Below are 16881 nucleotides of genomic sequence, written 5' to 3'. Positions count from 1 at the left end.
TACCCTAATCTTGTGTTTCACGATGAACAAATATCACATTCCTTCATTAAAATTCCCTTTACAGCACATGCCTAGTTAAACATCTGTGCTAACAAAGGAAGGCTAGATATTGGTAAGATTCATTCAACTGTACTAAAAGTTTCTTATTCTTGAAAGAGGAAGATTTTCTCAGCTCATATGAAAAAAAATGCATGTATTACCTAGGAATAAAACTACATATATTACATAATACTGATACAAGGGTCTTGAAACAACTAAAGATAAACAAAATGTTCCCTATAGTGCCTGAAAGAGCACAAAAGCACAAAAAACAATGAATTGTGAGGATGCCATTTCTTTGAACTGATAAGAACACAAATTAATTTAATTCTGCTAAAGAAGTCTCAGTGTATCCATCTGACCGATTATGAAATATAATAATAATATAGAGAGATATTGTGGGAGTTTTACACAAATATTAAATGCTTTGTTTGATTTTATATTTTCACTGTGGTTTTCAGCAACCGAAATGTGAGCCTTTGCTACCTGTCACTTTGCTGCATGAATAAGACATCTACGTGCAGTTTTAGAAGAACATCAAATGGACAATGCAGTAAAATGCTTTGGGTTTTTAGATCCTCCCCCTTTCCAATGGAAAGTTTTAGAACAAGCTATTCAGTTCTCTAAGATACATACTGACCCTTCCACACACAATTATGGAAACTCAAGCATAAAATAAAAAATAAAACCATTGCAATCCAGACCCAAACAAGATGCTAAGGCTGTCATAAAAGCGTATTTTTGAAAAAAAAAAAAAAATTAAGATAGTACTATTTATTATTTTAGAGATTATTTGCATTTCAGTATTTGCCTTCTTTGGCTTTTCTTTTTAATCAAAGTTGAGACTTAGAAGCAAGCACAAAGCTGATACTGTATAAAGTAAAACTGTCATAAGAACCACAGCAGTACTAAGAGGAGACAGCCCTGTACCCACCTATGTTTCTCGACTTCAGTGAGGTGCGTGGTTCATTGCTAATTAGCCTGGCACTCTCCTGTAGAAAACCCATGTGCTTATATGTCACTGCAGAACTAAGGATGTGCTCACACTCTCAGAACAACTGAATTTGTATTCCTTATCATGGCACTGCCTGTAAAGTCTATCTCAATACACAAAAGTGGAGAGTCGACCTGACCTAGCTAAAACTGAACCCACCTACAGCAGTCTCTGTATGACACACTTGACTGCAGACCATGTTGAATGTACTTCGCTTAGGACTTGGGAAGTTTCTCATAAAATACATGGTGAGAAACAGCTTAATATAAAATGAAGCAGACTTCATCTATTACAAGACAGACATTGTTTGCACAAGACAGAGAAGATGATGACCAGCTTTCTAGTGGACAGTTTGAATTCAGACTAGTAATTCATTATATAGCTTAACTGTTTACGTAGAAGCAATGGCTTTCAGTGGGGGGCTTAATAAATCATCCCAAGGTGAAAACATAAAACTACCTTTGTACAAATTACAAAACAATCTGATTTCAAACAAAATCCACAGTCTGAAAGCTACAGTCTTGAATAAACTATCAAACCATTCTTAGTGGGCATGCTCGTCAGAAGTTTACTTTCAGAAACAGTACCTTATTCCTCATTGAAACATATCATATTTGAAGAAAAAAGATCTGATTTTGATGATTTGTTATCAGGCTAATCAATGCCAAGCATGCTTGCATAACAATGGTTTTAGCACGCATCCCATGCAAGGTTAGACAGGACTACTGAATTCATTTTAAGGGGAAAGGTGCAGGATTCAGCACAGGAAATGGAGAATATATGCCCTAAAATACCTGCATGCTGTCCAGGGTGTTCTGGATGAAGGGCAAAGCAATAAATTCCAAACAAGATACAGTAAACAAAGATATATGAAATAAAGAAATAAAGACAGTTCTGAACACTTTTGTTTTAGCATTTCAAAGTAAAATACATTGAAACAGTTAACAGGTATAAAAACCAAACATGCATTAATGCAAATCACACTATAGAAGGTTTCAGAAATCAATATCACTGCTGATCTTGAATTGCAAAAGGCAGATAAATAAACAAAATCAATGGGTCTAAGGCAACAAAAAGCAAAAGCTTAGGAAACCTTGATGGGGTTACGCAAATCAGAGTTTGCAAACAAATCAGCTAAACAGGAATTTTGTTAAGCTTGAGAAAGATAAATAATCACTCGCTTCCTTTGTTTCTACTTATATTTTCCTACATCATATACTTTCCACCAGACACTAAATTATTATCTTATATTCTTAAAGACACAAATTTAATATATATGATAATAATGAAAGCATATGAGTAAAACCCCTTCCTCTGGATATATAATTTTAAGTAACTAAACATTTTTTAAAAAGATTCTTGATGTTTCAGAAAGATCACCTCCAATTAGCACATGATCAGTAGGTACAAAGACAGAATAACTACCATGAGAACAAAAAACCCACTAGAAACATTTCTAAGTGAAAGATTGACAAATGCATTTGCTATACCTGATCCGTGGTATTGTATGTTCTTTAGAATTGTAAGTTATGTTAAGAATTAATATACATTTAACACTTCTTTTGCTCATGCAGAAAAACTAGTTTGCTAGTTATCATAAAAAAAACCTATGTGTGAAAAAGCAAAGAAAAAAGGAATAAAAGACAATCTAGATGTAAAGCATGTTATTTACTTCTGTATCTACATTTCCTGACACTTTACATTGTCCAAGTGCATCAAATGATATAATTGGAACTTAATCTGTTGAGTCTAGCTTTGAAAATCTAGGAAGGAATTGTTTGCTGCAGGGACCTTTTTGCAGGAGTTCTGATTTCTGCTATATGTACTATCTTATACAGTATTGTGGGACACCATGCATTTCTAAACAGCTGCCTAGGAAGGGAATACAAGGGTTGTTACTGTAAGTATACGCCATTTTACCACATCTGTATGTATCCACTATAAAATGCCATTATTTGAAAAGTCCCAGTTTAAAAACTGTAAAAATTTCACTCTGGTTGAAGATGAATAAGTTTTGCAAACCTTGCCCTATTCCAACTAAAACTGACAGCAAAGTTCATGGTTTTTGAATGGGAGTAAGAATTTGCTCCCATTCTTCACATCATTTCTATGCAAGAAACAACTAGTTTGTATTCTCAGGCACAGTAGACTAGATTACTAGATTTTTCCTCAGGATAAATTTTCAGAAAGTATCCCATGTCAAGAAAGCAATTTCTATGAGCGATTCCTAGTGATAGTACTAATGTTTTAATGCATCCTTATGGATAACGTTGCCTTAGTATAAGCAGGCATTTAGTGCATTAAAAATTACTAATGCCTATCACCTGAATAATCTCTCAAATCTTAATTTATTTAACAATGTTTGCTTAATAAGTGCTATAGTCACCGGCAAATTCCAAAAAGACATTTCAGCACAGTTGGGAAATGCTAAGAAAGGCCACTGTGGGTGACACACAGCAATAGGATTAGAGGCAGGACTGAAGAATCAAATCTTTCAGAAGTGATGATACTGTTACAGCCTTCAGAATGAAACCTCCATAACCACAAGTAACAAAAAAGGTACCTTCTTACCTCTAGCAACTGAACTGCTCCTTCATGTTCCTTCTTAGCTTCAACCTGAGCCTTATTTATATAAATTGAAAAAAAAACCAAAAGAAAAATGAACAGAAAAATCAATTAGTCATGTCACATATAGTATGTTCTAATCACAAAGAGTAGCATACCATATACTCAAATCCAAAGCTATTTACAGTCTTAGAGGGCTGGCTCAGGCAATCCACTACAGCACTTAGGTTCTAAGCCATCAAAATATCTTCAGAATTCAGTAAATTCTGCATCTGAGGAGATTCAGAGTAGAATCTACTACATTTGCTACAAAAAGGTGACACAAAAATTAAACTTATTCTTCACATGCAGCACCACCTCACAAAACACTTAAAGACAACCACAAGAAGGGTTGTCTGTAAATGGAAGTACAACATTTAGACTTCAATCAACTGGCCCAAGCAAGAAAAGAAGGAGTCAACAATAGCACAGAGGGGTTGTTTTAAGTAGCTCAGAAATAATCAAATTCTGATCATGAAAGATCTTAGCCTTAAAATACAAAAAAGCAGCACTCAGTAACTCTTTATTGCCCTTGCTTTACTTCCATTTACTTCCGTGTCTTCTTTATTGAAGTTTGATCAAGATGAGCAAAATTATATTTTAACCCTTGTATCAGGGTGATGGCAGTGCAATGCACACAATTTGCCTGTTAGGTTCTCACTGCTGTATATCAAAGACCACATTCAGAATATTTCTTATGAGAGAAACATCTTCAAAAACTTCAGTTTAGCAGAGGGCAACACCTCACAAACGTTCCATATTAATCTGGAGCAAAGAAGGCCACTGACACAACTGTAACAACTTAATCATCCTCATGCACAAGGGCCATCATACTTGCTGGCTGGAAGAGAAGCTGGTCAGGACACAAAGTCACAACAGAAACCACATATTCAAACTATACTTCACTCTCATGCAAGGTAATAAAACTTGTTTTGGCCCTGTACACACAGTCATACTTCTTCCTGCACTACTGAGATGAGTCTTATTGCTAGCACCTGATAAAATAACGGCTTAAGAAACATTAGGAACATATGATAGCAGGTAATAGAAAGCCTAGTGTTATCCATCATTACAAGTTTAATAAAATCTATCCAGAATATGAGTTCTTGATAAATGATTAGGAAAGCTACGTCAATAGCTATCTCTCTTTTTCATCGAACTGTCTTATATTAAGGTTTCTTGGAGAAGACCACCATCTGATTCCCCTTCAACACAAAACTTGGATCAACAATATTACATTCTTCCTTTTAGGCTGCTAATCTGAAGAGTTTGTATACACATAAAGAGAATGAATTTTTGAGAGAATGAATGAACATTAATCTAATATAGTGGGGAAAAGTAGCGTGACTCACCAGTGACTACAAGAGGAAGCCAAAGAAATCCTAAGTCAGTGTCAGTGAGAATGATTAACTGTTCCAGTTAATCAAATTGACAAGGGAATGGTAGATTCTCTGCATTTCAATTACCACAGAATTAAGGCTGACTTCTTTCCTAGCATTTAAGGAATACAAAAATATTCCCAAGCTCGATATAAAGGCAAGCAAGATGGGCTGAGATTTTGAGGTGAAAATAGGAACTAGTTATGTAGCTGTGGACTTAGTTTCTTTAAACCAAGAGATTGCTGTGACGTGTGCTTTGTCACATCTTCCTTTCATTTCCTTCACTTACCTTCTGCAGGAGTTCAATTTCCTGCTGTTTGGCGTTGAGGACAGCCAAGGCTTGCTCATGCTCCAACTCCAGCTGTTGCCGCCGTTCAGCAGCCTCTCGCATATGCTGTTTCAAAAGAAAGGAAGACAAAACTATCAGGAGATTCAACATATCTTAGACAAACATACTGCCAGTCCCAGGAATGCAGATGCTCAACTCAACATAAAAACATTCTGGTATCACTTTTAGACAAAAAGGAATCTGAACAGAATCTTAATTTGGTCAGTAGCTAGATGAATATTGTCACTGCTAAATTCAGGTATTCTGACAGCCATCTCTTTTAGGAGATCTGACTGTCACTGCCAGCAGTGTGGTCTCTGTGACGCCTAAGTGAACAGAAGCCTTTTTATCCATCAGTTACATTTTTATATGTGACATTTTAACCTAAGTAAAGCTTGGAAAAGATTAGCTTGGCAATTCCCTAAATGCCTCATTATCTAGAGTTTGTTTCTGTCTTCCAAATGATGACCCCCCAAAATAGCTTACTTTTGCTAATCTCTGCTCATTAATTATAGTAAATTATGCAGAGCAAAACAAAAACAGGAAAAAAAGATTTCACAGTGCTTAAAAAATAGTTTTAAGAGAAGTTACTACTAATCATTCAAAGCAGTATGAGGCACAGTTCTTGGGAAGCTGAACAGTGTCAAGATACCCTTTGTAGATAGCAATCTTTTTCATTACAGGTTAATATTATTCTCTCAATAGCACCACAACATTCAAACACCCTGTTTAATAAATGGGAGTTAAGAAAGATCACTATAGATTCTGATATCTTTTCTGGTGAAATGGGTATTACAGACTTTTATTTTCTAAATTACATATTCTAACACTCTGTTCTGGGACACAATGCCTTATCTGCAGCACCATGAGCTATTACACAGAACCTATTAGGAATATGCACTTTGAAATGTATGGTGGCAGTTGTCTAGAATAGACCAAAATAACCTCTTTCTGTGTACCAGAGTAAACTGTATCTAGCATATTGCTAACTTTTTAGGAGCTCTTAGTTCTCTGCTAGATGTAACTAACAAAGAAGGACAGCACAGTGAGGCTGTAAACATTTCTGAACTGTGTTTATTATTTAGGGTTTATTTAATAATAACCAAAAATTCTCTTCTCAACTAAACAAACAGCCTGTTCTGCTAACTAGCACCACTCAGTATTTAAATTAGCATGAAGTTACATTTACTGAGCTCAGCAGCTTCCTTTAAATCTCATGTAAAATATGAGTCACTGATGTGACTTGTATTCAAGAAATGATGAGGGAATCAAGACAGTTTCCCACTGCTAATCAATAAAAGCTTTAAATATCAAAAAAATAACTCTCAGTTCAAGATTCAGTAGTGGATTTGGTACATTTCAATATTTTAAAATTTGTACTATTTTTACAAGAGCTACTAGAGAACATTTATAAATGTTTGGAAAGATTGATAAATAATTAATGCAGTGACCATATAGCTAATCTGCAAAATGTAATGAAGAAACAGATTGTGATACATGATCTGTGATTCTCCCCCACTTTTAATTTCTCAGTCTCCTAAAAGAAGAATGCAATGACCTATAGTTCACAGATTTGAAGGCCATTTGGTCAACTACACTAACCCAGAAGTCTCTCACAGTGTTTTAGTACTGCTGTGATCTACTTAATACATAAAACAGCAAGGATCTCTTCACCCCAGCATCTGTCCCCTCCCTGGCACAGCAATTAAATCTCCCCCAAACCAGAAGACATTCCCTCTCCTCCCACTCTGTTCACAAATTGGTTCTGTCTGCAATCTATTTCACCCTTCTTATCCTCACATCAGCTGGTGTCATTTCCTCTTCCAAGACTGAGGGGAGTAGGTTAGGGGAGTGGAAGAAGATTGCAAAGACCAAGCACTAGAAGATCAGCAAGAAGGAAGTTCTGAGCTGTTGAATTCTTTCACCTTCTTCCTTCAAGACTGGTTTGCATGATCACATTGCCATCAGCTTGTGTAGGTGGTGGCAATCCATTTGCCCTTGTAATTGATATTATTATTGATATTAATATTATTCTAACATCAGAAAGCAAATCCATATCTAGAGGAGTACAGAAAAATACTATAAGGTCTTCATATTTCAAAACAACTGGCAAACAATCCTCTGTCCTTCAGAGAAACTGTGAAGAAGGAACCTTCTCAGTGTATCTTTCAGATCAAAGGCAGGAATCCTGCTGTGCCACAGAGAATGAACTGATGACATCATGGACATCTCAGTTTTCATTAAAACTTGTGCTAGACATTTGTCTAGAATAAAACATTTCTGCAATGGCTCTTAAGGACCCCACTAAAACAGTTCTTGTTTTTCCAGCTTCCTTATGGGCAGCGGGGAGATGAATAGCCACTACTAGATCCAGCCCACTCACTTCTTACACTGTACTACCTACAGCTGCAACCAAAACAAAGGAACTAATTATATCTTACAGCAGAGATTTTTACACTTCCAAAACATGCATCTAACCAACGCTAAAGCAAGCTCAAATGGCTTTTAAGTACTAGAGTTTTGTTCTCATACAGAACTCATACATGATGTTGAATGGGGTGCATATTTAATTTTCACCCAAGTACTTTTCTGCTCAAAGGACTTGTCATCTGTGCTTGCAGATGGGTGGGCACAATTACAGCAACATGAAAGGGAAAAGCTGGCTGAACACATCAGAAAATCAGAACTCTTCTGTGTCAGAGGCACAGAAGATTCCCATAAGTTAGCTAATTCAGCAGTTTTTAATCTTTCCTTTTCAGCTTTGCTGATATATCCTGAGATAATAGAAAGTATAACTATACTTTTCTTCTGACACGGAAATTAGGCTAAGTATTTCTCAAAACTTTCGACTGGTTGGAAAGCTGCAAGGCCTTTTTTAAACCACAGATTTCCTGAGCATATGAGGACACACATGAAATACACAATTAACTGCATGAAGAGATTTAGGATTTCAAGTCTGTCCAAGGTACTCTGCCAGCTCAGAAGCAAGACAGCATCTTCAACTATACACTGAAACCTCTACTGAGAAATGCACCTGTGAGTAAAAACACATTTTTGAATTTTTCTGAGTTGAAAAGGAAGCAGCAAATCGATGACGTGCTGTAACTAAGAAAGCAAGCCTGGCTAGACACCAAGATGCTAGGCTTCTCTAAAAGCTTGTTAAAAGAAAGGTGGGATGCATCAGGAACTTTAATTCTTTCCCAGTAAGGCATCTCTAATAAGACCAGTAGGTTTTGCAACCCTCTCCTGACTATGGGATGAATTCTGCACAGGTAATACATGTTGGTATCAACAGGTTGTTTTCACAGGATCACAATAACATTTTGCATCAAGATAAACAGGCTAAAAAAGCCCTCTTTAAAGCAAAATAGCCTGGAAGTTGTTCATATTTCCTTCATCAGCACAGTCACTTCCCATCCTTCTCATCTTGATTTACATACAGCAATCATACAGAGAAAATCTACATCCCTTTTTCTTAAAAAGCACCAGATGAAGAAGTCTCTCCTTCTAGAAGTTTGAGGCCCTTTGGTCTACTGTATTTCATAGTTTTTATTGCAATTAATAAGGGCATTCAGGCACTTCATTTGCAAAGCATTTACGCTTATATGACTCATTAAATTAATATGAGGAATATTAAACAAGCTATAGAAGTACTGCATCACTGGACTTCACAGTGTTATACGTACCTTTAGGACCTGCTCTAAGTTCTCCAGCTTGGCTTGGAGCTGGTGTTTTCCCTTTACAGCCAAATCTCGTTCTTTTGTTACTCTGATAAGGGTTTCTCTAAGATGGTCATAGTCTGACTTCACCTACAACAATAAATATGTGATTAATCTTTGAATATCTGGAAAAAAAAACATTTCTACATATGAAAATGAAAAAGGAAAGAAGTTCAAAGAAAAAAGGAAAGAAGTATAGAAGGTAGATGGAAGGGAATGTTCTGTGAGGAAACTGCATGCACTCCAAATAGGTGTACATCGGAAAGACATTTTCTTTCAAGAAGGTCTAAAATCTGGCAACCAAATTGTGGCTATGCATAAAGATCTCACGTTAAATAAATACATGTATTATACAATAAATACAATAGATGACAATTAAAACAATTCCTATATAATAATGGACTGAGCTTTCAGTATATACTGACACATAAACCACACATTTTAGTTCTCCTGAACTATTAATTAGTTTAAATTGACATCAGGATAAAACCAAATACAGGACAGTGCATGATCAGCCTGTGCTAGTATTTTAAATCAGTGTCTCTAAAATAATGCAGGTTTTTAAAGGATCAGACATTCACCAAATAGTAATTGTTTTCCTATTTAATTTATTTGGTGCTAACTTAACCATTTCAGCATGAGTAACTCCTTGTTTATAGGATTTTATAGATCATCAGCAATATCAACTATTTCATAAACACACACAGAAAGCAAGAAAATGTAATAATGAACTGCTTTATTCCACCATGGAAAATGCCTTTCTTGAATTCACAACAGATGAAGTCTGATTTATAGGAAATAACATAAACATTTTATGAGTTTATATACTATACTGATGTGTAACACTAGGATTCTTACATAGCTCATATCATATCAAGAATAACAATTTTATGTTAAAAATGAAAAGTCATCCATAGTAAGTATCTTGATAAAATGTTCACATTCTATTTCATAAATACTGTTTTTCCCTTCTCTGCAATGCTAATAGGTGGTAAGAAAGGAAAGAAAGAGCCAAAATATTTTTATGGAACAACGTTCCAAGAAGCACCTGTTTTCCTTTGTTAATTGCAACACAAAGTGTAGAAGCATAACCAATGCTTGCAGGATTACCGAATAAGGACAGGCAAAGCAATATGAAGAATTGGGATAACGCTTAGGCTTGCTTTAATCTAGGTGCAGCTCATCTTTATTTCTAGCTTCAGTTAAGAGAAGTGACAAGTTCTTTTTACAATTTAATTACTGTAATTTCATTTTCTTTAAGAACCAAAGACATTAAGCAATCTCTGACATGGATCTCTCTGAGATGTTTTCTAAAGCGATGTTTTGGAAACTGATTCAGCCTATTTGCCTTCTGGCTACAGTTTGTTAATTTGCAAATTTCACCATGGACCAAACAATCTAAATGGTTGCAGCCAGACTTTGTATTTGTCTTTGTAAGAGGGCACTTTAGAGTGCAGTGGACTGGAAAAAAAGAAAGAAGAAAATGAAACAAATCATGTTTTCCACAACAACTGATGCAATCATCGTCAAACTCAGGATATTTTTTCCCCCCATGCACAGATTTTTCTTCTCTTCCCTCATTTCTTTATAACTAAGGAAACTATTAAACAACTGATTTTCATAATCTATTAACTTCCTGCATCCTTTGTATTGTATTTCATTGTTCAGATCAGTCAATATATATTGTTGAAGAATAATGGAGTGGAAAAAAGAAGCAATGAAGTATCACCATCAGTGATGCAAGTTTGTCATTGCCTGATCCTCAGTTAATTTACTGAGAATGAATGAAGTACAATATTTTGGAAAAGCCTCAGGAAAATATTACTCAGGCTTTAATTTTCTCTGCCTCTGAAATACTTGATACTACCTGTGTAAAGAATTTTCTAAAACTTAATAATCACTGCAGTCTGAATAATTCTGGGGAGCAGGTAAGCGTGGCAGCATTCTGATGAACGTTTTTCCCTGTTGGCAGTGAAGGGTCTATAGGAACAAACAGTACCTGTCAGGCCACTAATGTATTTTGGGAAGGAAATGAATCAGGGAGAGGTAGAGTTGCAGATATTTTACACATCTCGGGATTTTTGTTCAGGATCAAAGAGCACATACTCAGACTAATTAAAATTTAAGATCACCCAAGTGATAATCTGATTCTCTACTTTCAACAGATCACTCTTTGAACAATGTTCTGTGTGAATTTTCATTTCCTAGGTCGGAAATAACACAACTAATTCCACCAGTTGCCTTCTTATAATTAATTTGTAACTTCTAACAACACTAATAATTCTAATATTTCTGCAGGGCCTTGTTGCCAGGAGCGTTTCCTTCTGAATACCGTATATCACAGAGTGGCATGATAAATGTATATATATATAGCATAAAACAGCAAAAAACTTGATGAGTCTACCTTTTTGTTCATTTGCTTTTGCGTGGATGAAACTTGTTAAGTGCAAATGCAATGCTCCCTACAAGCAGGCTGTGTAATAACTTATACTATATGCATGAACTTGAATTACACAGAGCACATCAAAACATCAGTGATCCCAGTTGACCTAAATTGAGTGTCATCATAAACAGTTCCGGTTTCATGACAGAAACTTAGGGAACATTTTGATCTGCAATGTTTCTCTGTTCAGTGCATCAACAAATTTATTTTTCATCCCACAACTTCCCACTTACTAAACGTGTCTTCATTCGAGTCAGTTATGAATGCCAGAATACTGCTCAAGTATATTTCACTTTCTGAACTCTTAAATGCTGAAACTACTTACAGAGACCAGGAAAATAAACTGCTGATTTATTTTGTTACATCAGCGAATAATTCCATCAGCCAATTGGTGAAAGAAATTCTGTGAGAAATGACAGTTCTCTTTTACTGACATGCCGAGGCTGAAAAACGTTCTCTGCCACTCACAAATTCACTGTGGTGCACATAAATCGCAAATGCTGAGCTATGACTACTGCACCTGAATACAGAAATGCACCTCCTGCCCTAGCTCTAGACTTCTGTAATATGTAATATTGGTGTGAAAACTTTTCACACCACTGATACTGTTTAGAAAAAAAATGATTCAGAAACTACCATGAAAATTGTATGATATCAGGTATCATAGAAATAAATTCCAAACAGATAATGTCTCTTCTTTTTACATAAGAACACTAGCCCATACATATTCACTTGAACAGAGAAACAAGCCAAAGCCTGGTGTCACAGCACTACCAGGGATACAAACCTTTTCACAACTACTCCGCTCCAGAGATGTGACTTTGTTCCTCTTATGCACAGTAACAACACAAAACTGCATAAATTAATTAAAGTTCTGTTCTTATTTGGTGCATTTAAAAGTAGCACAACTCATACTTTCTCCTTCCTAGACCTGAATTTCAACAATTACATTGTGCATAAATGAGCAGTTGTTATATCTGTGCTACACAGCAGAATGCATAAACATTCTCCCAGCTCCAATTGCTTGGATAAAGTTGGCCTGCTTTTCAGGTCAGCTCTCAAGGGGGAAAAGAACAAACTAGGTTTTACCCTTCAGGGCTGAGCCCTAACTCTATTAGATTTCTGCACTCATCTGAACAGTCACGTGTGTTTAGTTTCACACATTCTTAATAGTAAAAAGTAATCTAAACTGTACAATCTATCCTCAGTCTCATTTTAGGTATGGGAGAAGGAGGAAAAAAAAAAAGGAAAGAACAGCAGTTTTTCCTTAGAGAACTTGTTAGACAAGCAGGAACAAACAAGGTTTGTTAACTCCCAAGGTATGCAGCAAAATTCCTCATATCTTGCATATTTTTAAAACTGTTGAAAGTGAGAGGGTATACTTATAGAAAGTCTTTGATCCCACAGAGGCTGGGATATAAAAATCAGTAGCACAGACACACTGGATTTTTGTAATGTGCCCTGCAGACTATTTTACAAACATTCATAGTAAGATAAATCCCAACATTTTAATGGTGAAAGGTAATTTTACTATTAGCTTAGTGGCTAATGTGACTAAGGCTGATACTACACCTTTATATTTTAAATTGTTTTTACTAGGTTTTTCAGAGTGTCTCAAGCTCTTCACTTCAGTAAGAAACAAATGCTACCTATAATAAAGTATTATTAACCACGTAAGTCATCACTTTCTGATAGTAAGAGAGCTAATCTTCTTAGTGTCACCAATGTGCTAAGCCTTCACTGCATTAATGCTGCATGCTATTTCTATGTCAGCTAGAATATAAAACTGCCTATGTAAGTCTTTATGTGACTTGTGAACCAAACAGTAAGGGTGATGTGTAAACAACAATAAAAAGAAGAGAAAAACATAAAGGAGATGAAGAAATTCCAGATAGATGGATGAATAAAATTGAGTAATTCCGTGATCCACATCTTCCACCCAATATAACATACTGTCATGCTGCTTCTGTATATAAAAATAATTTATATCCTCAGCAACTAAAAATTTCCAGTCTGCTTTGATACTGGGTGCTACATAGAAAATCTTGAGTACATGCACAGCCATCTCTAAATCTCACTATTTTGCTTTGTCTTAGGACTAAGTTTGGTTTGGAAATACAGCACTAGGCTGCTCTGTGACATGTGTCAGAGATATCAAAGCACACAGCTACCACCGCTTTGCAAGGTTTGGGGATGGGCTTTCATCAGCGTCTGTATGAGTTACAGCTCTTCTGATGTGAATGAGGTTGCTGAGCAACTCACTTAAGCCCTGTAGAAATCCCAGATTGGAGTTTTATTTTTAGCTAAATGTAGCCTTGTAAAGTGGCTGGTTCATGATGTTTCTTCCACTGAATACATATGTGATGAGATAAGGCACATCAGCCCATGCTACTTAAGCCATGCAGAATTTGCCACAGATAAAATCACAGTAGTTAGGGAGAGCTTCTGTCCTGAAACAGGCAAAAAAAAAAAAAGAAAAAAGCTTACTATGAAAACAGGACTTCGGATAGCTGAGACATGGACATACCATATGTCATGCTACAGGGGAAATAACAGCTGATAACAGAATTTGCAAAATTTACTGCTGGACAATGAATGTCATTTCAACATTTTATTGAAAAATGAAAAAATTACAAGGGAAAAAAGCAGAAGGGAAGGAAAATACACTGCTAGTGAGTCATCCTTTCTGTCAGCATTCTTTGGAAAAATTAGAGATATTTTTGTTGAGACTTGATTGGAAAAATTACTGAAAAAAATCATATTTTTTCCAAAGCCTAATACCAATTTCTGATGTTAAGAAAAGATGAATTAGGAATAATGCATCTCTATACCATCTACCAGTGTGTCTTTTTCACTTGTTATTTTCACTTGAAAATAACATCTGTTTGTCATATACACATGTAACTTATTTTTAATTAAAAAACTTCGTGTTAGATGTGACTACACAATCCATTTTTTATCCACTTTGCAGACTGATTACTGTAACAAATTAATATATGAATTCCGTGCTTAGGATTGGTACCTGGTCATATTGCAGGGCTTTATGTGACACAATTGCATACTGAAGGCTCAGGCGATTCTTCTCTTGCACAGCATCCTTCAGTTCATTTTTCTAAAACACAAGAAAAGAGTGTGTGTTATAGACCATTTATCTCCATTACAGTACATCCTATTAAGTTCTTAAGGAAGCAATGTTTTTGCATTATTTGGTATTAACATACCATTAAGAGTAGTACCAGGCATAAAGCCAAAGGCACTGAAGGTGCAGTGGCAGAAGATTAGCTCACAATTACAGTTGGCTCTATCATAAAACCACATGTTTTCAGTAGATGATCTGATTAAAGATGTGCAGACAAACAGATGACCTGACATCACAGGCCTGGTGCAGATAAATACGTACTTATTAAGAAAAAAAAAATATCTCCCTGCACATGCAACAGGGAGCTCAAACCTGGGTACCTTACTGAGAGCAGGGAAGAAACTTGGCTTTCAGAATAAAGCAACATCCTCAAACTTAGATCTTCAGAAGGCATTCTGAGGGCAAAAGCCAACAACCAGAATGTGCAATCATGTACATGTTTATATTCATATATGTCACTAGATTTATGATAGCTATTTCTATTTGTAGTATGTCTGCTTATAATAAATGCACATATATACATGTTTAAATTCAATCATTTTTAGAGGCTGGGTAGAACACTTGCACGCTACCATGGCAGGCAAACCCAAAATGCAGACAGAATACAATACTGTCTAAACATCAAGATAATAACTACAGCCTACAGGTGGGAAGCTGTTCTCTTGACTGAAGACTACTGAACTAAACCAAGACATCAAATCACATAATTTTCATTCTCCTAGTTGCAGTTGCACTCATCATCTCACACTTAAAGATATCAGCAATTAAGATTTCTCAAGTTTTGTTAAATCTGTTGTTTAGGATGCAATTAAAAGTGACAGTCAGATCCTGAGATGCTAGACAGTTCTGAGGGACAAACTGACAACAATTTCTTAGCTCACGTTACATTTTTCAAAGTTGTGAATTAAATTAGCAAATATTCTTAGAATACGAGCAAACTGCACTGAACAGTTCCTTGGATATGTGAATAAATGACCAAATCCTACTTATTACTGAAAGTTATTTGTAAAGCATTGTGTAACTGTTCTGCATTTTCGTAGGCAAAGATAAGCTATGCTGGCTGCCCTGAGAAATCCTTAGAACCACAGGCTTCTGTCAAGCGAGATTCAACATTGACTTTAATGGATCAATTTGCATTTGTTATGAATCAATATTGCTCAGCTGACTTTAATGGGGAACAAGTGACAATGCCTTACCAGTTTTTAATAAGGTTATTAAAAGGAATTCCAGCAGAAGCAGAAGGGAAGAAGAGTGAGGAGCAAAGTAGTAACTGATGGGAATCTAGACCAGCACCCTTTACATCCTATTTAAATTCTCCAGAATAGAAAATGCTTTCTGAGATATGGCAGAGCAATTGGGCTGGCTGATATCCTATGCAAAGAAAACACATTTATTTGCAAGGATGAACTTTAGTAGGGCAGCAACTATCTCAGTTTCATTGGTTCTTAGTAGTTAGCCAATTTAGTTATGCTTCAATTTCTGTTCTCAGTGGCAACATCTTTCAGCGTTCTGTTGCACTTGTCAGGATGAAGGACCACACATGTTCCCCAACCCAACCAAATCCATAAAAATAAAGAATCTCTTGATCAGTAGCAGGAATTGCTGGCGCATTTCTAGATCGGAAAATACATGTAAAGACCAACAAGAAAGGAATTTGGATGCGAGGGTTCACTTAGCTGAAAAACATCTGTGCACATTATCAGTGTGCTTTGAAATAACATACACAGTTGTAAACTGACAACATTCACACTGCCTGCTTTCAGAAAAAGCCCTAAGGAAACAAAGAATAAATAAGTCAAAGGTCTCAGAGCAATAATGTGGTAAAAGCCATGCTGAATGGAAGCCTTGTAAGTTTAAGCCAAGTTCCTTTATTGAGTCATGTCTGCCAAAGATGTCATTGTTACTATCAATTCAAGGTTTCCCACAATTTTAGTTTAGTTTTTGATGACTCAAAGTATCTCTCAACTATGGACCCTTACAAGAGGGCTCTGACAGAAGAATTCTGGTAGATTCAGCTGGAAATGTTCAGTTCTAACACATCATAATCATGGGTCACAGTAATTAAAAAGCAGGGGCCTGAGTTGCTAAAGTTTTTGATCTCTCTCTGCAAGGATGGCAAGTTTATGCAATTTTTTCTAAAAGGTTTCTACAACTTCCGAGATGTGCTTGGGATTTTTGGAATTAAATGCAAGACTTCAGTAGGTTGGATCATGGCAAATATTGTTCACAATCTAAA

At 35.9% G+C, this 16881-nt stretch overlaps 1 protein-coding gene across 25 annotated transcripts in view; it reads right to left on the bottom strand.

Moving 5' to 3' along the window:
- Nucleotides 1-16881, bottom strand: part of RIMBP2 (RIMS binding protein 2) — a 122620-nt gene that overhangs the window by 39638 nt on the left and 66101 nt on the right. For all 25 annotated transcript variants that reach the window (XR_005839999.1, XR_005840004.1, XR_005840002.1 and 22 more), the window contains 4 exon segments: nucleotides 14529-14618; nucleotides 9031-9153; nucleotides 5306-5410; nucleotides 3605-3655 (listed from right to left, as the gene is read on the bottom strand). Coding sequence is in view for 19 of the 25 variants with exons in the window: in XM_040647949.2 (XP_040503883.1) it covers nucleotides 3605-3655; nucleotides 5306-5410; nucleotides 9031-9153; nucleotides 14529-14618 (369 nt within the window). In the remaining 6 variants the exon portion in view is untranslated.

This window comes from Gallus gallus, chromosome 15 (genome assembly GCF_016699485.2).
Source record: "Gallus gallus isolate bGalGal1 chromosome 15, bGalGal1.mat.broiler.GRCg7b, whole genome shotgun sequence".
Taxonomy (NCBI): Eukaryota; Metazoa; Chordata; class Aves; order Galliformes; family Phasianidae; genus Gallus; species Gallus gallus.
This window is presented reverse-complemented; position numbering and strand designations above follow the sequence as displayed.